At 43.1% G+C, this 24,171-nt stretch overlaps 1 protein-coding gene across 1 annotated transcript in view; it reads right to left on the bottom strand.

The window, feature by feature from the left end:
* Positions 1-24,171, bottom strand: part of LOC139382346 (contactin-5-like) — a 313,518-nt gene that overhangs the window by 214,275 nt on the left and 75,072 nt on the right. The window contains exons 4-5 of the mRNA XM_071126317.1: positions 19,786-19,881; positions 7,165-7,368 (exon numbers count right to left, since the gene is read on the bottom strand). Coding sequence (XP_070982418.1) covers positions 7,165-7,368; positions 19,786-19,881 — 300 coding nt within the window. The remainder of the gene's footprint in view (positions 1-7,164; positions 7,369-19,785; positions 19,882-24,171) is intronic.

Genomic DNA, 24,171 nt, shown 5'->3' on the forward strand with positions numbered 1-24,171 from the left:
ACCAAAAACTGTGGCTGTCAAGAAAATGTTTGGTGTAATGGGCTGTACAGCCTTGAATTAGACACGTTTTTGTTCCGGATGAGAGATGCTACCCTTAGTACCCACACTACCCCGAGCACACCCTGTACTCAAGTACCCCTCCTCAAGAACCTCACCAGACCATGATATGATATCTAAACAGGACTGCCAGCCTGTTTACGTGAGCAGGTCCCCTTCTCATTTTCCATCTTTGTAAATGAGAGGAACAATCCAATTTACTATGGTAACGAGTTTAGAATTCTGTACATCTCTAAGGAGCATTTCACAACAACAATATTATGCAAATCCAGTCAGAAAGAGAGAGGAGCTGTAGCTGGAAGGGACGTTGTATCTCATAAATACATCCTGCCACATCAACCACTTCCGCCAACCGCTACCTGCTTTCCGGGCATGAAAGTCGTTTTCATCAAAACGCATTGGGAACCTGGGAACGCATTCTCAATGATCCTCTGAAACCTTGACAATGACAAGCTCCTGTGATGTGCTAGGTGCTGATGGACGGCCCTCTGTTTAGTCAAACGTATTAAAACCCTGAGATGAGAGAGTGAGAGACACCTTAATCGAACACCTCTCCTCTCTCTAGGACCACCGTCCCAGCCTAGACCCCTGAGAGGCTTTTATAAAAGACCTAGGATCCCATTCACCACTGACGACCATTGATTCAGTTTATTTTATGCAGGAGAGATGATTTCCCTGATGGCTGGTTTCATCAAAGCACATTGTGTGTGTGTGTGTGTGTGTGTGTGTGTGTGTGTGTGTGTGTGTGTGTGTGTGTGTGTGTGTGTGTGTGTGTGTGTGTGTGTGTGTGTGTGTGCAGAAAGCAGTCTACTACACTAATGATACAGCTTCCCTGACTATCTATTTAGAGTTTCTATATTGTTCCTGTGCTATTGCCATTGTGTCCCTCTCTACGGCATGCAGAGCTGCGGTCCTTAGCAAAAGAAGAGGAACATCCCCACATCCTTTCAAATTAATATCTGATTTCATGTTTGTGTGTGTGTGTGTGTGTGTGTGTGTGTGCGTGTGTGCAGAAAGCAGTCTACTACACTAATGATACAGCTTCCCTGACTATCTATTTAGAGTTTCTATATTGTTCCTGTGCTATTGCCATTGTGTCCCTCTCTACGGCATGCAGAGCTGCGGTCCTCAGCAAAAGAAGAGGAACATCCCCACATCCTTTCAAATGAATATCTGATTTCATGTTTATGTACACATAAGTGTGTGAAATATTAGATCATTTGCAGGTGGCGTACCTGAGTGCTCATCCACTACAGATCTAAATCTGCCATTAGGTTTCCACCTGGGAATCACGTCATGATGAGAGTCAATCTGCCATTAGGTTTCCACCTGGGAATCACGTCATGATGACAGTAAATCTGCAATTAGGTTTCCACCTGGGAATCACGTCATGATGACAGTCAATCTGCCATTAGGTTTCCACCTGGGAATCACGTCATGATGACAGTGAATCTGCCATTAGGTTTCCACCTGGGAATCACGTCATGATGACAGTCAATCTGCCATTAGGTTTCCACCTGGGAATCACGTCATGAAGACAGTCAATCTGCCATTAGGTTTCCACCTGGGAATCACGTCATGATGACAGTAAATCCGCCCATTAGGTTTCCACCTGGGAATCACATCATGATGACAGTAAATCTGCCCATTAGGTTTCCACCTGGGAATCACGTCATGATGACAGTAAATCTGCCCATTAGGTTTCCACCTGGGAATCACGTCATGATGACAGTAAATCTGCCCATTAGGTTTCCACCTGGGAATCACGTCATGATGACAGTAAATCTGCCCATTAGGTTTCCACCTGGGAATCACGTCATGATGACAGTCAATCTGCCATTAGGTTTCCACCTGGGAATCACGTCATGATGACGTCATGATGACAGTCAATCTGCCATTAGGTTTCCACCTGGGAATAACGTCATGATGACAGTCAATCTGCCATTAGATTTCCACCTGGGAATCACGTCATGATGACAGTAAATCTGCCCATTAGGTTTCCACCTGGGAATCACGTCATGATGACAGTCAATCTGCCATTAGGTTTCCACCTGGGAATCACGTCATGATGACGTCATGATGACAGTCAATCTGCCATTAGGTTTCCACCTGGGAATAACGTCATGATGACAGTCAATCTGCCATTAGGTTTCCACCTGGGAATCACGTCATGATGACAGTCTATCTGCCATTAGGTTTCCACCTGGGAATCACGTCATGATGACAGTCAATCTGCCATTAGGTTTCCACCTGGGAATCACTTCATGATGACAGTCAATCTGCCCATAAGTTTTCCACCGGGGAATCACGTCATGATGACGTCATGATGACAGTCAATCTGCCATTAGGTTTCCACCTGGGAATCACGTCATGATGACGTCATTATGACAGGGAGAGAGAAGACCTGCTCTTTCATTGAGAGGATGAAGTCAATGTTAAAATGAATGAAATAGTTTAGAGGTGAAGGAAATCAATCTGAAATCTTTCAGTTTCAAAGCTTTCCCTAGGGTCCATCATTAAATCACACCTGGTTTATATAAGGGCATGATAAAGGTTACAGTCTAACAACACTATTGATCCATACATAGCACTCACACAAACACATGGTTCATGTTCTGGAAATGTCAGGGCTGAGAAGGGTGCAGTGTGTGAAACCAAACACTTGGTAGTGTCACTTCAAACTGGGTAAAGTTAAAGAGTTGTCTGGGGCTGATGGGAGTATTGTGTCTGTCTAAAGATGTGAGACCTAGGTTTCCACCTGGGAATCACATCACTATGACAGTAAATCTGTCATAGGGCTGACGGGAGTCATGTGTCTGTCTCAAGCTGTAGTCTATAGGGCTGATGGAAGGAATGTGTCTGTCTCAAGCTGTAGTCTATAGGGCTGATGGGAGTCATGTGTCTGTCTCAAGCTGTAGTCTATAGGGCTGATGGGAGGAATGTGTCTGTCTCAAGCTGTAGTCTATAGGGCTGATGGGTGGAATGTGTCTGTCTCAAGCTGTATTCTATAGGGCTGATTGGAGGAATGTGTCTGTCGAAAGCTGTATTCTATAGGGCTGATGGAAGGAATGTGTTTGTCTAAAGCTGTATTCTATAGGGCTGATGGAAATAATATGTTTGTCTAAAGCTGTAGTCCATAGGGCTCGTTTAATGCAGGGAAACTTACATCCGCTTTACTAAATGTTTATCAGCATGGTAAATGTGATTCCAGAGGAAAAGGAACTCTGGACCACCTTTACTCCACACAGTACCGCGTACAAATCTCTCCCTCACCCTCCATTTGACAAATCTGACCATAATTCTATCCTCATGATTCCTGCTTACAAGCAAAAATTAAAGCAGGAAGCACCAGTGACTCAGTCAATTAAAACGTTTTCAGAGGAAGCAGATGTTAAGCTACATGACTGTTTTGCTAGCACAGACTGGAATACGTTCTGGGGAGTACACCACATCAGTCATTGGCTTCATCAATAAGTGCATCAATGACATCGTCCCCACAGTGACTGTGCGTGCATACCCCAACCAGAAGCCTTGGATTACAGGCAGCATCCACACTGAGCCAAAGAGTAGAGCTGCCGCTTTCAAGAAGCAGGACTCTAACCTGGAAGCTTTTAAGAAATCCCTATACCCTCCGACGGACCATCAAACAGGCAAGGCATCAATACAGGACTAAGATCTAATCGAACTATATCGGATCTGACGCTCGTCGGATGTGGCAGGGCTTGCAAACCATTACAGACTACAAAGGGAATCACAGCCGAGAGCTGCCCAGTGACACAAACCTACCAGATGAGCTAAACTACTTCTATGCTCGCTGCAAGGCAAATAACACTGAAACATGCATGAGAGCATCAGCATCAGAGTGGGATCACACTCTCCGTAGCTAATGTGAGTAAGACCTTTAAACATGTCAACATTCACAAGGCCGGTTGGCCAGACGGATAACCAGGACCTATCCTGCGAGGATGCGCTGACCAACTGGCAAGTGAAGACACTGACATTTTCAACCTGTCCCTGTCTGAGACTATGGGCACAGGGACCATAGTCCCTGTGCCCAAGAACACTAAGGTAAGATGCCTAAATTACAACCAACCCATAGAACTCACATCTGTAGCCGTGCTTTGAAAGGCTGGTCATGGCTCACATCAACACCATCCTCCCAGAAACCCTAGACCCACTCCAATTGGCATACTGCCCCAACAGATCCACAGATTATGCAATGTCTTTTGCACTCCACACTGCCCTTTCACACCTGGACAAAAGGAACACCCCTAGTGAGAATGCTATTCATTGACTATAGCTCAGCGTTCAACATCACAGTGCCCTAAAAGCTCATCAATAGGCTAAGGACTCTGATACTAAACACCTCCCTTTGCAACTGGATCCTTCCTAATGGGCCGCCCCCAGGTGGTAAAGGTAGGTAACAACACATCCGCCACGCTGATCCTCAACACAGGGGCCCCTCAGGTGTGCATACTCAGTCCCCTCCTGTACTCCCTGTTCACTCATGACTGCACGGCCCGGTACGACTCCAACACCGTCATTACATTTGCCGATGACACAACAGTGGTAGGCCTGATCACCGACAACAATGAGACAGACTATAGGGAGGAGGTCAGAGACCTGGCCATGTGGTGCCAGAACAACAACTTCTCCCTCAACTTCTCCCAGGGAGACGGGTGAGGAGGGTCCAGGGAGACGGGTGAGGAGGGTCCAGGGAGAGGGGTGAGGAGGGTCCAGGGAGAGGGGTGAGGACGGTCCAGGGAGAGGGGTGAGGAGGGTCCAGGGAGAGGGGTGAGGAGGGTCCAGGGAGAGGGGTGAGGAGGGTCCAGGGAGAGGGGTGAGGAGGGTCCAGGGAGAGGGGTGAGGAGGGTCCAGGGAGACGGGTGAGGAGGGTCCAGGGAGACGGGTGAGGAGGGTCCAGGGAGAGGGGTGAGGAGGGTCCAGGGAGAGGGGTGAGGAGGGTCCAGGGAGAGGGGTGAGGACAGTCCAGAGAGAGGGGTGAGGAGGGTCCAGGGAGAGGGGTGAGGACGGTCCAGAGAGACGGGTGAGGAGGGTCCAGGGAGAGGGATGAGGAGGGTCCAGGGAGAAAGGGGAGGAGGGTCCAGGGAGAGGGGTGAGGAGGGTCCAGAGAGAGGGGTGAGGAGGGTCCAGGGAGAGAGGGGAGGAGGGTCCAGGGAGAGGGGTGAGGAGGGTCCAGGGAGAGGGGTGAGGAGGGTCCAGGGAGAGAGGGGAGGAGGGTCCAGGGAGAGGGGGAAGGAGGGTCCAGGGAGAGGGGTGAGGAGGGTCCAGGGAGAGGGGTGAGGAGGGTCCAGGGAGAGAGGGGAGGAGGGTTCATGGGGAGTAGGGAGGATGGTCCATTTTGCTGCGCAAAACTTCAACGCCCAAAACTTCAACATCAAACAATGAACACTGGGACAATACATTTCAACATCCGAATTTTGGGAAAAATGAGAGATGGAATATGAAAAGTTCATTTGTATTTTGTGATCTCATTAAAACTCGTATAAAGACTTTTTAATGAAAACATTGTAACTTGAAGAGCTTTTGCACGGTGTATATCAGGTTTACATCCTATACGTTGTATAGAAAATATAAAGGAAAAAGATAATGTTTTTGTGATGATAGGATTGTGATTTTAGATCTCTAATGAGATCATTGTAATTAAGATACTTTGCCTCGTAACCCAGTGCCCAGGGAGCAAAGGGAGTGTGTCAGCATGACGAAAACACCCCCTTTCTTACCCGAGGGTATATACCCGAGGGTATAAAAGATTGAGTTAAGAATGAACATATCAGACTAAACGGACCACAAGCTGCAGCTAGGTCCACATTAGCCATGACCCTGAGAATCAACACAGGGTTGAAGACGACAAAGGAACCTCTAACAATCATTGTTACGGTTGAGTAGCAGTTCTAAGTACGGTATCTTAGAAGGTGAATTTAAGTAGGACCATCCGGTTATTCTCTCCGAATCATCGTCGCCTACATTGCTCTCATCACCACTCTGGGGATCATCAACACGGATGACTAGCCGTCTTCAGGAGACCACTCTTCCAGAACGAGTCCAAGTAAACAGACAACTAAGAAGGACATTGTGACTTCTTGTGGACAATCAGAGACTTAGACCAGAGAACTAAGGAAAAAGCCATCTGAAGAAGAAGGGCCAAGCATCCCGGAGTCGCCTCTTCAATGTTGACGTGGAGACTGGTGTTTTGTGGGTACTATTTAATGAAGCAGCCAGTTGGGGACTTGTGATGCGTCTGTTTCTCAAACTAGACACTCTAATGTACTTGATCGTTTGTTCAGTTGTGCACCAGGTCCTCCCACTCCTCTTACCTTTCTTGTTAGAGCCCGTATGCGCTGTTCTGTTAAGGGAGTAGTACAAAGCGTTGTACGAGATCCTCAATTTCTTGCCAATTTCTCGCATGGAATAGCCTTCATTTCTCAGAACAAGAATAGACTGACGAGTTTCAGAACAAAGTCCTTTGTTTCTGGCCATTTTGAGGCTGTAATCCAACCCACAATTGTAAATGCTCCAGATACTCAACTAGTCTAAAGAAGGCCAGTTGTATTGCTTCTTTAATCAGACAAACAGTTTTCAGCTGTGAAAACATAATTGCAAAAGGGTTTGCTAATGATCAATTAGCCTTTTAAAATTATAAACTTAGGTTAACTAACACAACTTGCCATTGGAACACAGGTTTGATGGTTACTGATAATGGGCCTCTGTACACCTATGTAGATATTCCATTAAAAATAATATGCAGTTTCCAGCTACACCAGTCATTCACAATATTAACAATGTCTACACTGTATTTCTGATCAATTTGATGTTATTTTAATGGACAAAAATGTGATTTTCGTTCAAAAACAAGGACATTTACAAGTGACCCCAAACTTTTGAACAGTAGTGTAAATTCATGAGTTAATTCGGGAGACTGTAACTCGTTAAACAACTTCTCCCATGGTGCCCCAAATTCCTAATGAGATAATTGCTACATTATTTAATCGGGTAACAATTAAACATAGTAGGTAATTATTCGATAAATAACAGTCATCACATTAATGAGAGTCACAACATGGGTGTGAATGGTATGAGTCTCACCATCTGTTCTGAGTGTGAGTGGAGTGGGCGGGCTGAGGACCCTGGCGTTGGTCACCGTGTTCTTCACCAGACAGATGTAGCTGCCCACGTCGCTAGGCTGCACCTTGGAGACATACAGGTTGCCCGTTACCTGTGAGATAAACCGCCGGCTGTCCTCGGCAACAAATGACGGGAACTCGTTGAAAACCCAGGTGTAGATAATCTCTAGGGAAGAGAGGACAAGATGAGCTAGACACACACACACAAGATGAGTTAGAAACACACACACACACGCACACACAGTGTGTACTATAGCAAATTCCCAAGCTGGCATGAAACAAAACTATGTGTTTCTATCCTTGTGTGTGTGTGTGTGTGTGTGTGTGTGTGTGTGTGTGTGTGTGTGTGTGTGTGTGTGTGTGTGTGTGTGTGTGTGTGTGTGTGTGTGTGTGTGTGTGTGTGTCCATCATAGGACAGATAAAGACTGTCATCTGCACGGACACAATCATTTGTTCATCACCGATTCATCTACAATATAATTTTTGCATGAATTTCATAGCCCATTGATTTCAGTGTTTAAAATGTGTACATACTTCAGGTTGTGTGAGCCAGACTGATACACCACTGAAGAAACTGTAGGTGTACATCCCAAATGGCACCCTATTCCTTTTATAGTGCACTACTTTAGACCAGGGCCTATATGGTGCCATTAGCGATTTGGGCATAAGTAGTGCACTGTATTGGGAATAGGGTGCCATTTGGGATTCACAATGCAACTCTTTAAATGCGTCACCAATAACTGTTGTGTTAATGAAGCTGTGACTCCTCCAAGGCAAAGCATGTCTGTTATTCTATAGAATGTCTGTTATTCTATAGAATGTATTGTATGTTATCCAATAGAATGTATGTTATCCAATAGAATGTATGTTATTCTATAGAATGTATGTTATTCTATAGAATGTATTGTATGTTATCCAATAGAATGTATGTTATCCAATATAATGTCTGTTATCCAATAGAATGTCTGTTATTCTATAGAATGTCTGTGATTCTATAGAATGTCTGTTATCCAATACAATGTATGTGATTCTATAGACAGAACAAATAGCTGTAGATTACATTAGTGTGTTTAGGCTTGAACATTCCTGGAAAAGATTTCCAGTTAACTAATGGGGTGAAAGATCCAATGTGTATTCACTAGTGTTATTGTGTGATATATCCAAGATGGATTCATTTTTGATGCAATGTTCAGATGAAAACAAATCACTAAATTCACTTGAATGTTGAATTATAAGGAATACATTTCCAATTAAGTACAAGCAAAGGACTGATTGGCACAACTGAAGCAAACTGCTGCAACTAATATACACAAAGGTTATCTAGTAGTTAATAACTTCACAGAAGCATCTTCTCGTTGATCAAAAACAAAACAGAACAACTCCCCATACAGAGCCAAAGCCATAAAATTGAAAATAATAACCTTTTTTCACATTCCACTGCATCCAAATTATTTTCAATTACCTCACTGTTCTAATTTCCCTGTCATCTCCACGTGTTAATAGCTTTTAATCCTCCAACACAATCCAAATAACGAAATATAAATCAACCTCTACATTTGCTTAATTTTCCCTTTATAAAGTGTATAATTATCCTCACTTTCATAACACCTCTAAATAGTATTACTCATTAAACTCCCAAACATTTAAAAGGGGCAAACTGCATTTCAAACAACAACAAAGTTACCATCCCACCACTGTTTTGGCACATTTCTGAGGGATGGAGAAATGTAACCACTCTCAAATTCATAGACAGAGCTACGGATGCAAGGACTGACCATCCATGATATCAACATTATAGTTAAAAACATGTTTTGAGGCTATACAGTTTTTTTTTTTTTTTTTACAATTAGATGGTTTACAAAAAACAAGCTTATAAAACAAGTTTATAGTTTAAGTTATGATGGGGTACTAGTTAGTCGTTTAATAGTTATATTCTTCCAGAATCTATGACTATATATTATTAATATATACCAAAAAAGATATACATGTACACACATATTGCCCCTTTAAACAAGATTGCAAATATGAAATGGATACTATTCATGACTACGTCAGTCCATCCTCAACCTTCACAAGGCTATGCAGTATCCACAGGATCAAACCTCCGTTGTGATAACTTGACATACATGCCCAGTGTTATGTAGTCAACTTGACATGAAATGCTAAGTATTCATTTATTCAATGTATACCATATTGATCGAGTCAATCAAACGATTCCTGCTACATTCTCTGTACCAATCAATCAATCAAGCAAATGTATTTATAAAGCGCTTTTTACATCAGCCAATGTCACAAATTGCTATAAGGAAATCCAACCGAAAACCTAAACAGCAGAAACCCAGCCTAAAACCCCAAAGAGCAGAAACCCAGCCTAAAACCCCAAACAGCAGAAACACAGCCTAAAACCCCAAAGAGCTGAAACCCAGCCTAAAACGCCAAACAGCAGAAACCCAGCCTAAAACCCCAAACAGCAGAAACACAGCCTAAAACCGCAAACAGCAGAAACCCAGCCTAAAACCCCAAACAGCAGAAACCCAGGCTAAAACCCCAAACAGCTGAAACCCAGCCTAAAACCCCAAACAGCTGAAACCCAGCCTAAAACCCCAAACAGCTGAAACACAGCCCAAAACCACAAACAGCAGAAACACAGGCTAAAACCCCAAACAGCAGAAACACAGCCTAAAACCCCAAACAGCTGAAACACAGCCTAAAACCCCAAACAGCAGAAACACAGCCTAAAACCGCAAACAGCACAAACCCAGCCTAAAACCCCAAACAGCAGAAACACAGCCTAAAACCGCAAACAGCAGAAACCGAGCCTAAAACCTAAACAGCTGAAACCCAGCCTAAAACCCAAAACAGCAGAAACCCAGCCTAATACCCCCAACAGCAGAAACCCAGCCTAAAACCCCAAACAGCAGAAACCCAGCCTAAAACCCCAAACAGCAGAAACACAGGCTAAAACCCCAAACAGCAGAAACACAGCCTAAAACCCCAAACAGCAGAAACACAGCCTAAAACCCCAAACAGCAGAAACACAGCCTAAAACCCCAAACAGCAGAAACACAGCCTAAAACCCCAAACAGCTGAAACACAGCCTAAAACCCCAAACAGCAGAAACACAGCCTAAAACCGCAAACAGCACAAACCCAGCCTAAAACCCCAAACAGCAGAAACACAGCCTAAAACCGCAAACAGCAGAAACCGAGCCTAAAACCTAAACAGCTGAAACCCAGCCTAAAACCCAAAACAGCAGAAACCCAGCCTAATACCCCCAACAGCAGAAACCCAGCCTAAAACCCCAAACAGCAGAAACCCAGCCTAAAACCCCAAACAGCAGAAACACAGGCTAAAACCCCAAACAGCAGAAACACAGCCTAAAACCCCAAACAGCAGAAACACAGCCTAAAACCCCAAACAGCAGAAACACAGCCTAAAACCCCAAACAGCAGAAACACAGCCTAAACCCCCAAACAGCAGAAACACAGCCTAAAACCCCAAACAGCAGAAACACAGCCTAAAACCCCAAACAGCAGAAACACAGCCTAAAACCCCAAACAGCAGAAACACAGCCTAAAACCCCAAACAGCAGAAACACAGCCTAAAACCCCAAACAGCTGAAACACAGGCTAAAACCCCAAACAGCAGAAACACAGCCTAAAACCCCAAACAGCAGAAACCCAGCCTAAAACCCCAAACAGCAGAAACCCAGCCTAAAACCCCAAACAGCAGAAACACAGCCTAAAACCTAAATAGCAGAAACCCAGCCTAAAACCCAAAACAGCAGAAACCCAGCCTAAAACCGCCAACAGCAGAAACCCAGCCTAAAACCCCAAACAGCAGAAACCCAGCCTAAAACCCCAAACAGCAGAAACACAGCCTAAAACCCCAAACAGCAGAAACACAGCCTAAAACCCCAAACAGCTGAAACACAGGCTAAAACCCCAAACAGCAGAAACACAGCCTAAAACCCCAAACAGCAGAAACCCAGCCTAAAACCCCAAACAGCAGAAACCCAGCCTAAAACCCCAAACAGCAGAAACACAGCCTAAAACCTAAATAGCAGAAACCCAGCCTAAAACCCAAAACAGCAGAAACCCAGCCTAAAACCGCCAACAGCAGAAACCCAGCCTAAAACCCCAAACAGCAGAAACCCAGCCTAAAATCCCAAACAGCAGAAACACAGCCTAAAACTGCAAACAGCAGAAACCCAGCCTAAAACCCCAAACAGCAGAAACCCAGGCTAAAACCCCAAACAGCTGAAACCCAGCCTAAAACCCCAAACAGCTGAAACCCAGCCTAAAACCCCAAACAGCAGAAACACAGCCTAAAACCACAAACAGCATAAACACAGGCTAAAACCCCAAACAGCAGAAACACAGCCCAAAACCACAAACAGCAGAAACACAGGCTAAAACCCCAAACAGCAGAAACCCAGCCTAAAACCCCAAACAGCAGAAACACAGGCTAAAACCCCAAACAGCAGAAACCCAGCCTAAAACCCCAAACAGCAGAAACACAGCCTAAAACCACAAACAGCAGAAACACAGGCTAAAACCCCAAACAGCAGAAACACAGCCTAAAACCCCAAACAGCTGAAACCCAGCCTAAAACCCCAAACAGCAGAAACACAGCCTAAAACCCCAAACAGCAGAAACACAGGCTAAAACCCCAAACAGCAGAAACCCAGCCTAAAACCCCAAACAGCAGAAACACAGCCTAAAACCTAAACAGCAGAAACCCAGCCTAAAACCCCAAACAGCAGAAACCCAGCCTAAAACCCCAAACAGCTGAAACCCAGCATAAAACCTAAACAGCAGAAACCCAGCCTAAAACCCCAAACAGAAGAAACACAGCCTAAAACCCCAAACAGCAGAAACACAGGCTAAAACCCCAAACAGCAGAAACACAGCCTAAAACCCCAAACAGCAGAAACACAGGCTAAAACCCCAAACAGCAGAAACACAGGCTAAAACCCCAAACAGCAGAAACACAGCCTAAAACCACAAACAGCAGAAACACAGCCTAAAACCTTAAACAGCAGAAACACAGGCTGAAACCCCAAACAGCAAGCAATGCAGATGTAGAAGCACTCATACCTGTTTGCCATTCCGACAATCCTACTCCATTTTTAGACTCATGTTCTGTGTTTCAAATGGCACCATATTCCCTATATACAGTAGTACACTACTTTTGAAAAGAGCCTTATGGGCCATAGTCAAAAGTCACACACTATGAAGGGAATATGATGCCATTTGGAACACACCCCTTTTCTGAGTGAGTAAATAGGCTCTAACGGACATGACATAATAGAAAATAATTTAGCTGATCTCATTTCACAACCTGGCAGGCCAAAGCATTGTTTAGCACAGGTATATATATATACATATACATATACATTGGACAACAAACTGAAGTGGAAAACATATGATACCTGCTGAACAATCATCAAGGAGAGTGCTGCTGAACACTCAGAGCCATGAAGGAGAAGTCCTGCTGAACAATCAGAGCCATGAAGGAGAGGTTCTGCTGAACACTCAGAGCCATGAAGGAGAAGTCCTGCTGAACACTCAAAGCTGAACAATAAAGGAGAAGTTCTGCTGAACACTCAGAGCCATGAAAGAGAGGTCCTGCTGAACACTCAGAACCATGAAGGAGAAGTTCTGATGAACACTCAGAGCCATGAAGGAGAAGTCCCGCTGAACACTCAGAGCCATCAAGGAGAAGTCCTGCTGAACACTCAGAGCCATCAAGGAGAAGTCCTGCTGAACACTCAGAGCCATCAAGGAGCAGTCCTGCTGAACACTCAGAGCCATGAAGGAGAAGTCCTGCTGAACACTCAGAGCCATGAAGGAGAAGTCCTGCTGAACACTCAGAGCCATGAAGGAGAGGTCCTGCTGTACACTCAGAGCCATCAAGGAGAAGTCCTGCTAAACACTCAGAGCCATGAAGGAGAAGTCCTGCTGAACACTCAGAGCCATGAAGGAGAAGTCCTGCTGAACACTCAGAGCCATGAAGGAGAAGTCCTGCTGAACACTCAAAGCCATGAAGGAGAAGTCCTGCTGAACACTCAGAGCCATGAAGGAGAGGGCCCGCTGACCACTCAGAGCCATGAAGGAGAAGTCCTGCTGAACACTCAGAGCCAAGAAGGAGAAGTCCTGCTGAACACTCAGAGCCATCAAGGAGAAGTACTGCTGAACACTCAGAGCCATGAAGGAGAAGTCCTGCTGAACACTCAGAGCCATGAAGGAGAAGTCCTGCTGAACACTCAGAGCCATGAAGGAGAAGTCCTGCTGAACACTCAGAGGCATCAAGAAGAAGTCTTTAGCTCTATAGACCTAGACGTTGACTTATTCATCATACTGTGTTTGAACTGTTTTCAATATTTTTTTCTCTCAGTGAACATCTGTGCAGTGGCTGATTTCTCCCCTTTCCACCATGACATGCATTCTGGCATGGAGGTATAAAGGCATGGAGGAGGGGAGGGGGAGGAGAAAAGAGGAAAGAGAGACTTGAGGAGAAGAGAGGATGGGAGAGGAGAGCAGTGGTGTGTATTCATGGGTTCCAAAAATAAAATAAAAAAACATAAAATAAACGATCTTTCATCTCTCTGTGTTTCATAATTTTCCTTCAATTCACAAGAGGCTGAATGTATCCCACTGGAGAAAGCATCTGAGCAAAACAGCGCACCTCTCTCTCTTTAAGTATAGCCCATCTATCTGATGTTGTCTGATCAAACATATTATGACATTTTTTCCGCTGTAGCATGGAATGCAAGGGAAGCCAGCGAGCATTTGGCATCCCTTGATAAAAAAATAAAATGAGAATAATAGCCAATCAACGTTGAGTTTAGGGTTGTTATGGTGACCGTATTACTGCCACACCAGCGGTCACGAGTCATGACCACAGTCAAATTCCACATGACTGTTTAGTCACTGTAATCAGGCTTCTCCAATCTCTGATGCTGCTGATGGTAATTAGTAGCTTACCAAAAGGCTAACTGTCTGGTACTCAGAACTCTATTGTCCCACTAATTACTGACATCAATGCAAATGTAACCGAAAATCAAATCAAACACTTCATAAGAGCCCATGAGCTCATGTTTGAGCAACATTTCTATAGGCTATGCAATTGCACAAGAAAACAGAGTGATGGCCTCTATTAAAAAGAGGAGAATCCCATCAGCGTTCTATAGGTTAGGCCTTCTATATTTATTTCTCAACTTTCTTAATATTAAGCACATTGCTTTTCTTTACAACAGGAGTTTAGCCTACCAGGCTGGCATTAAAATGAACCATGGCAAAAGCGTCCTCCATTCGCTATTTAAATGCATAGATGAAAAGTAACTGGCATACACAGGCGGTGCGTGAGTTTCAAATTTGGGGAAGATCATTTTCACCATAAAAATGCACTATTATAATAAAACATTACGTGCATAATCACATTTGCAGTTACTTTAGATCATCAAGGACATCAACCACCCAAGACACGGCCTGTTCACACCGCTATCATCCAGAAGGCGAGGTCAGTAAAGGTACATCAAAGCTGGGACCAAGAGACTGAATGACAGGTTCTATCTCAAGGCCGTCAGACTGTTAAACATCCATCACTAGCACATTAGAGGCTGCTGCCTATATGCATAGACTAGAAATCACTGGCTACTTTAAGGAATGGAACACTAGTCACTTTAATAATGTTTACATATCTGGCATTACTCATCTCATATGTATATACTGTGTTCTATACTTTGCTACTGTATCTTAGTCCGTTCCGCTCTGACATCGCTCGTATGTACAGTTCAATAAATATTATGTGAACCCTTTGGAATTACCTGAATTTCTGCATAAATTGGTCATTCAGTTTGATCTGATCTTCATTTAAGTCACAACAATAAAATAACACAGTCCGCTTAAACTAAAAACACAAACAATTATACTTTTTCATGTCTTTATTGAACACACCGTGTAAACATTCACAGTCCAGGGTGGGAAAAGTTTGTGAACCGGAGGATCCAATAACTGGTTGACCCTCCTTTGGCAGCAATAACCTCAACCAAACTTTTTATGTAGTTGCGGATCAGACCTGCACAACAGTCCAGAGGAATTTTGGACCATACCTCTTTCCAAAACTGTTTCAGTTCAAGACTATTCTTGGGATGTCTGGTGTTAACAGATTTCTTGAGGTCATGCCACAGCATCTCAAATCGGGTTGATGTCAGAACTGGGCCACTCCAGAAGGCGTATTTTCTTCTGTTGAAGCCATTCTGTTGTTGATTTACTTCTGTGTTTTGGGTCGTTGTCCTGTTGCATCACCCAACTTCTGTTAAGCTTCAATTGGCGGACAGATAGCCTTACATTCTCCTGCAAAATGTCTTGATAAAGTTGGGAAGTCATTTTTTCCGTTGATGATCACAAGCTGTCCAGGCCCTGAGGCAGCAAACAGCCCCAAACCATGATGCTCCCTCCACCATACTTTACAGTTGGGATGAGGTTTAGATGTTGGTGTGATGTGCCTTTTTTTCTCCACACAGTGTTGTGTGTTCCTTCCAAACAACTCAACTTTTGTTTCATTTGTCCACAGAATATTTTGCCAGTAGCTCTGTGGAACATTCAGGTGCTCTTTTGCAAAATTCAGACAGTAATGTTTGATGATTTTGTACGGTTGCCCACTGACAAAGAAAGTATCAGTCTATAATTTTAATGGTAGGTTTATTTGAACAGTGATAGACAGAATAACAACAAAAAATCCAGATAAATGCATGTCAAAATGTTATAAATTGATTTGTATTTAATGAGGGAAATACGTATTTGACCCCTCTGCAAAACATGACTTAGTACTTGGTGGCAAAACCCTTGTTGGCAATCACAGAGGTCAGACGTTTCTTGTAGTTGGCCACCAGGTTTGCACACATCTCAGGAGGGATTTTGTCCCACTCCTCTTTGCAGATCTTCTCCCTAAGTCATTAAGGTTTCAAGGCTGACATTTGGCAACTCGAATCTTCAGCTCCCTCCACAGATTTTCTATGGGATTAAGGTCTGGAGACTGGCTAGGCCACTCCGGGACCTTAATGTGCTTCTTGTTGAGCCACTCCTTTGTTGACTTGGCCGTGTGTTTTGAGTCATTGTCATGCTGGAATACCCATCCACGACCCATTATCAATGCCTTGATTTGACCGTACATGGCCCCGTCCATTGTCCCTTTGATGCGGTGAAGTTGTCCTGTCCCCTTAGCAGAAAAATACACCCAAAGCATAATTTATCCACCTCCATGTTTGGCGATGGGTATGGTTTTCTGGGGTCATAGGCAGCATTCCTCCTCCTCCAAACACGGCGAGTTGAGTTGATGTCAAAGAGCTCCATTTTGGTCTCATCTGACCACAACACTTTCACCCAGTTGTCCTCTGAATCATTCAGATGTTCATTGGCAAACTTCAGACGGGCATGTATATGTGCTTTCTTGAGCAGGGGGACCTTGCGGGCGCTGCAGGATTTCAGTCCTTCACGGCGTAGTGTGTTACCAATTGTTTTCTTGGTGACTAGGATCCCAGCTGCCTTGAGATCATTGACAAGATCCTCCCGTGTAGTTCTAGGCTGATTCCTCACCGTTCGCATGATCATTGCAACTCCACGAGGTGAGATCTTGCATGGAGCCCCAGGTCGAGGGAGATTGACAGTTATTTTGTGTTTCTTCCATTTGCGAATAATTGCACCAACTGTTGTCACTTTCTCACCAAGCTGCTTGGCGATGGTCTTGTAGCCCATTCCAGCCTTGTGTAGGTCTACAATCTTGTCCCTGACATCCTTGGAGAGCTCTTAGGTCTTTGCTATGGTGGAGAGTTTGGAATCAGATTGATTGATTGCTTCTGTGGACTGGTGTCTTTTATACATGGTAACAAACTGAGATTAGAAGCACTCCCTTTAAGAGCGTGCTTCCCCCTAATCTCAGCTCGTTACCTGTATAAAAGACACATGGGAGCCAGAAATCTTTGATTGAGAGGGGGTCAAATACTTATTTCCCTCATTAAAATGCAAATCAATTCATAACATTTTTGACATGCGTTTTATCTGGATTTTGTTGTTGTTGTTCTGTCTCTCACTGTTAAAATAAACCTACCATTACAATTATAGACTGATCATTTCTTTGTCAGTGGGCAAAAATCAGCAGGGGTTCAAATACTTTTTTCCCTCACTGTATAGACCATTTGTCTTACTGTGGACTGATGGACATCATGGCATTTAGATATACTTTTGTAAGCCTTTCCATATTTATGCAAGTCATCCATTCTAAATCTGAGTTCTTCTGAGATCTGTTTTGGAGAAGTCGTTAGCCTGGGGGTTCACATACTTTTTTCAGCCTACACTGTGAATGTTTAAATTATGTATTCAATATAGACAAGAAACATATAATACTTTGTGTGTTATTAGTTTAAGAACACTGTGTTTGTCTATTGTTTTGACTTTGATCAAATTTTATGACCAATTTATGCAGAAATCCAGGTAATTCCAAGGGGCTAACATACTTTTTCTTGCCACTGTATATAGTGTTAATTCATTCCTACTTATATTTGTGTGTATTTTGTATATGTTGTGTAATCTGTTAAATATTACTTGTTAAAACTAACACTAAAAGTGTATGACAGAGTCATAGACCATCATGAAAGTTAGGAGGATGGATTTGGCATTTCTCTATAAGTACGGTGTCAACATTTTGTTTTCTACTTGCACTCACAGACACACACATAAATCAGTCCCTTGGACATCCACACCATTTGATTTGACTAAATCATTTTTGGTATATTTAAGTTGTCACTCTATTCAACTAAGCATAAGTGATTTGATGATGTTGAAATGTTGAAGTTGAAATGGTGCTGGGAGCTCCTATTTTCTTTTTGACTTACAGTTCTAAATCAATAGTTGTTTAGTAAAAAAAAAATGGAAACATTAACTTGCTTGACCATGCTGTAGGTCATGTAACTGTTTGTTACATACAAAATGCTTTGTGGACTCCACCAGACAGATGTTGCTCTCCGGTTTTATGACGAAATAAAGGCGTGGTTGAATTTATTCTGTAACCGTGTTTTCTTACTGTCTGCATTTAGGCCTATATATCACTGTGTCAAGGCATATGAACTAACTGGTTATAATATGGCTTTTTTTCCCTGGCTTAGCTTCCCCAGTGATTTTCCCCACACACTGCTACTGGAGGAGGAAAAGGAGAGGAGAGGAAAGGAAGAATAGAGGAAGAGAAGAGGAACAGACAGGAAAGGATGGGAAAGGAAGAGCGGAGGAAGATAAGTGGAGAGGAAGAGGGAGAGGGAGAGGGAGAGGAGATGAAGAGGGAGAAGAGAGGAAAAGGGAGAGGAAAGGAAAAGGTGAGGAATAGGGAGAAGAGAGGAGATGAAGAGAAGAGGAAAATAGAGGAGAGGAAGAGAAGAGGGAGAGGAGAGGAAGAGGGAGATGAAGAATGATAGGAGAGGAAGAGGAAGAGAAGAGGAAGCCGAAGAGGAAGAGGAGAGGAGGAGAAGAGAGGAAGAGGGAGAGTAAGAGGAGAGGAGAGGAAGAGGAAGAGGGAGAGGAGAGCAGAGGAAGAGGAAGAGGACAGGAGAGCAGAGGAAGAGGAAGAGTGAGAGGAGAAGAGAGGAAGAGGAAGATGTGGAAAGGAGAGGAGAGGAGAGGAGAGGAGAGGAGAGGAGAGGGAGCGGAGAGTAGAGTAGAGGATGAGGGAGATGAGAGGAAGAGGGGTGGAGAGGAAGGGAAGAGGAAAATGAGAGGAGAGGAAGAGGAGAGGAACAGGAGAGGGAGTAGGAGAGGGAGAGGAAGAGGGAGAGGAAAAGGAGTGGAGAGAAAGAGGGAGTGACCTGGCTGTCCATAAACAGACAAAATATCTTAATTTGATCTCTATTGTGTTGCTGGGAATTTAATGTAAAGCAGGAAATGCAAACTTGTAGTGTATGATTTTTCCTAACAAAAAATGGATCAACCCTTAAAAAAATGTTGATTAATTATAATCCACATGATCATTCACCTTTCCTGTTTCTGCAGGATTATTTTCCTATTGTACCAAACTGGCTCAAATGAAGATCCTACATCGGTATATGGCTGATTAAAGCATTATGTGATGATGAAGATATTTTGTAACAATACACATGCACCTGCATCATCTGCCTGTTTGGGATGCTAAGCCGAAATAATCATACATGGTGAAAGAGGGGGTGGAATATACATGAGAAGGGTTGGGGGTTAGGGGTCAGGGTCATACATTGTGAAAGAGGGGGTGGAGTATACATGAGAAGGGTTAGGGGTTAGGGGTCAGGGTCTTACCTGGTGAATGAGGGGGTGGAGTATACATGAGAAGGGTTGGGGGTTAGGGGTCAGTCAGGGTCTTACCTGGTGAATGAGGGGGTGGAGTATACATGAGAAGGGTTAGGGGTTAGGAGTCAGGGTCTTACCTTGTGAAAGAGGGGGTGGAGTATACATGAGAAGGGTTGGGGGTTAGGGGTCAGTCAGGGTGTTACCTTGTGAAAGAGGGGGTGGAGTATACATGAGAAGGGTTAGGGGTTAGGGGTCAGGGTTCAGGGTCTTACCTGGTGAATGAGGGGGTGGAGTACACATGAGCACCACTCCTTGTCCTTCCCTTACAGACACGCCTCCTCTCGTCCTCCCACTGAAGGACCCCAGATCTGCAACATACAGCATTTACAGTTGCCAGACTATTCTGTACACACAGTTACCAGACTATAATGTACACACAGTTACCAGACTATTCTGTACACACAGTTACCAGACTATTCTGTACACACAGTTACAAGACTATTCTGTACACACAGTTACCAGACTATAATGTACACACAGTTACCAGACTATTCTGTACACACAGTTACCAGACTATTCTGTACACACAGTTACCAGACTATAATGTACACACAGTTACCAGACTATTCTGTACACACAGTTACCAGACTATTCTGTACACACAGTTACAAGACTATTCTGTACACACAGTTACCAGACTATAATGTACACACAGTTACCAGACTATTATGTACACACAGTTACCAGACTATAATGTACAACCAGTTACCAGACTATTATTTACACACAGTTACTAGACTATAATGTACACACAGTTACCAGACTATAATGTACACACAGTTACCAGACTATAATGTACACACAGTTACCAGACAATTCTGTACACAAAGTTACCAGACTATTCTGTACACACAGTTACCAGACTATAATGTACACACAGTTACCAGACTATTCTGTACACACAGTTACCAGACTATTCTCTACACACAGTTACCAGACTATTCTGTACACACAGTTACCAGACTATTCTGTACACACAGTTGCCAGACTATTTTGTACACACAGTTACCAGACTATTCTCTACACACAGTTACCAGACTATTCTGTACACACAGTTACCAGACTATTCTGTACACACAGTTGCCAGACTATTCTGTACACACAGTTACCAGACTATAATGAACACACAGTTACCAGACTATAATGTACACACAGTTACCAGACTATTCTGTACACACAGTTACCAGACTATTCTGTACACACAGTTACCAGACTATAATGAACACACAGTTACCAGACTATTCTGTACACCCAGTTACCAGACTATTCTGTACACACAGTTACCAGACTATTCTGTACACACAGTTACCAGACTATTCTGTACACACAGTTACCAGACTATTCTCTACACACAGTTACCAGACTATTCTGTACAAACAGTTGCCAGACTATTCTGTACACACAGTTACCAGACTATAATGAACACACAGTTACCAGACTATAATGTACACACAGTTACCAGACTATTCTGTACACACAGTTACCAGACTATTCTGTACACACAGTTACCAGACTATAATGAACACACAGTTACCAGACTATTCTGTACACCCAGTTACCAGACTATTCTGTACACACAGTTACCAGACTATTCTGTACACACAGTTACCAGACTATTCTGTACACACAGTTACCAGACTATAATGAACACACAGTTACCAGACTATTCTGTACACCCAGTTACCAGACTATTCTGTACACACAGTTACCAGACTATTCTGTACACACAGTTACTAGACTATAATGAACACCCAGTTACCAGACTATAATGTACACACAGTTACCAGACTATAATGTACACACAGTTACCAGACTATAATGTACACACAGTTACCAGACTATTCTGTACACACAGTTACCAGACTATAATGAATACACAGTTACCAGACTATAATGTACACACAGTTACCAGACTATTCTGTACACACAGTTACCAGACTATTATTTACACACAGTCACCAGACTATGATGTACACACAATTACCAGAATATTATTTACACACAGTTACCAGACTATTCTTTACACACAGTTACCAGACTATAATGTACACACAGTTACCAGACTATAATGTAAACACAGTTACAAAACTATTCTGTACACACAGTTACCAGACTATAATGTACACACAGTTACCAGACTATAATGTACACACAGTTACCAGACTATTCTGTACACACAGTTACCAGACTATTATTTACACACAGTTACCAGAATATTATTTACACACAGTTACCAGACTATTCTGTACACACAGTTACCAGACTATAATGTACACACAGTTACCAGACTATAATGTACACACAGTTACAATACTATTCTGTACACACAGTTACTAGACTATAATGTACACACAGTTACCAGACTATAATGTACACACAGTTACCAGACTATTCTGGCAACACAGTTACCAGACTATTCTCTACACACAGTTACCAGACTATTCTGTACACACAGTTACCAGACTTTTCTGTACACACAGTTACCAGACTAAAATGTACACACAGTTACCAGACTATTCTGTACACACAGTTACCAGACTATTCTGTACACCCAGTTACCAGACTATAATGAACACACAGGTACCAGACTATTCTGTACACACAGTTACCAGACTATTCTGTACACACAGTTACCATACTATTCTGTACACACAGTTACCAGACTATTCTGTACACACAGTTACCATACTATTCTGTACACACAGTTACCAGACTATTCTGTACACACAGTTACCAGACTATTCTGTACACACAGTTACCAGACTATTCTGTACACACAGTTACCAGACTATTCCCTACACACAGTTACCAGACTATTCTCTACACACAGTTACCAGACTATAATGTACACCCAGTTACCAGACTATTATTTACACACAGTTACCAGACTATTCTGTACACCCAGTTACCAGACTACTATTTACACACAGTTACCAGACTATTCTGTACACCCAGTTACCAGACTATAATGTACACACAGTAACAATAGAGATTGGTTCAACCATAGATAGTGTGATCTATAGAGACTGGCTCAGCTATACATAGTGTGATCTATAGAGACTGGTTCAACCATAGATAGTGTGATCTACAGAGGCTGGCTCAGCTATACATAGTGTGATCTATAGAGACTGGTTCAGCTATAGAGACTGGCTCAGCTATACATAGTGTGATCTATAGAGACTGGTTCAACCATAGATAGTGTGATCTATAGAGACTGGTTCAGCTATACATAGTGTGATCTATGGAGACTGGTTCAGCTATACATAGTGTGATCTATAGAGACTGTTTCAGCTATGCATAGTGTGATCTATAGAGACTGGTTCAACCATAGATAGTGTGCTCTATAGAGACTGGTTCAACCATAGATAGTGTGATCTATAGAGACTGGCTCAGCTATACATAGTGTGATCTATAGAGACTGGTTCAGCTATACATAGTGTGATCTATAGAGACTGGTTCAGCTATGCATAGTGTGATCTATAGAGACTGGTTCAACCATAGATAGTGTGATCTATAGAAACTGGTTCAGCTCTACATAGTGTGATCTATAGAGACTGGTTCAGCTATACATAGTGTGATCTATAGAGACTGGTTCAGCTATACATAGTGTGATCTATAGAGACTGGCTCAGCTATACATAGTGTGATCTATAGAGACTGGTTCAGCTATACATAGTGTGATCTATAGAGACTGGCTCAGCTCTACATAGTGTGATCTATAGAGACTGGCTCAGCTATACATAGTGTGATCTATAGAGACTGGTTCAGCTATACATAGTGTGACCTATAGAAACTGGTTCAGCTATACATAGTGTGATCAATAGAGTCTGGCTCAGCTCTACATAGTGTGATCTATAGAGACTGGTTCAGCTATACATAGTGTGATCTATAGAGACTGGTTCAGCTATACATAGTGTGATCTATAGAGACTGGTTCAGCTATGCATAGTGTGATCTATAGAGACTGGTTCAACCATAGATAGTCTGATCTATAGAAACTGGTTCAGCTCTACATAGTGTGATCTATAGAGACTGGTTCAGCTATACATAGTGTGATCTATAGAGACTGGTTCAGCTATACATAGTGTGATCTATAGAGACTGGCTCAGCTATACATAGTGTGATCTATAGAGACTGGTTCAGCTATACATAGTGTGATCTATAGAGACTGGCTCAGCTCTACATAGTGTGATCTATAGAGACTGGCTCAGCTATACATAGTGTGATCTATAGAGACTGGCTCAGCTATACATAGTGTGACCTATAAAAACTGGTTCAGCTATACATAGTGTGATCAATAGAGTCTGGCTCAGCTCTACATAGTGTGATCTATAGAGACTGGTTCAGCTATACATAGTGTGATCAATAGAGTCTGGCTCAGCTATACCTAGTGTGATCTATAGAGACTGGCTCAGCTCTACATAGTGTGATCTATAGAGACTGGCTCAGCTATACATAGTGTGATCTATAGAGACTGGTTCAGCTATACATAGTGTGACCTATAAAAACTGGTTCAGCTATACATAGTGTGATCAATAGAGTCTGGTTCAGCTCTACATAGTGTGATCTATAGAGACTGGTTCAGCTATACATAGTGTGA

The sequence above is a fragment of the Oncorhynchus clarkii genome, chromosome 24 (genome assembly GCF_045791955.1).
Source record: "Oncorhynchus clarkii lewisi isolate Uvic-CL-2024 chromosome 24, UVic_Ocla_1.0, whole genome shotgun sequence".
Classification (NCBI taxonomy): Eukaryota; Metazoa; Chordata; class Actinopteri; order Salmoniformes; family Salmonidae; genus Oncorhynchus; species Oncorhynchus clarkii.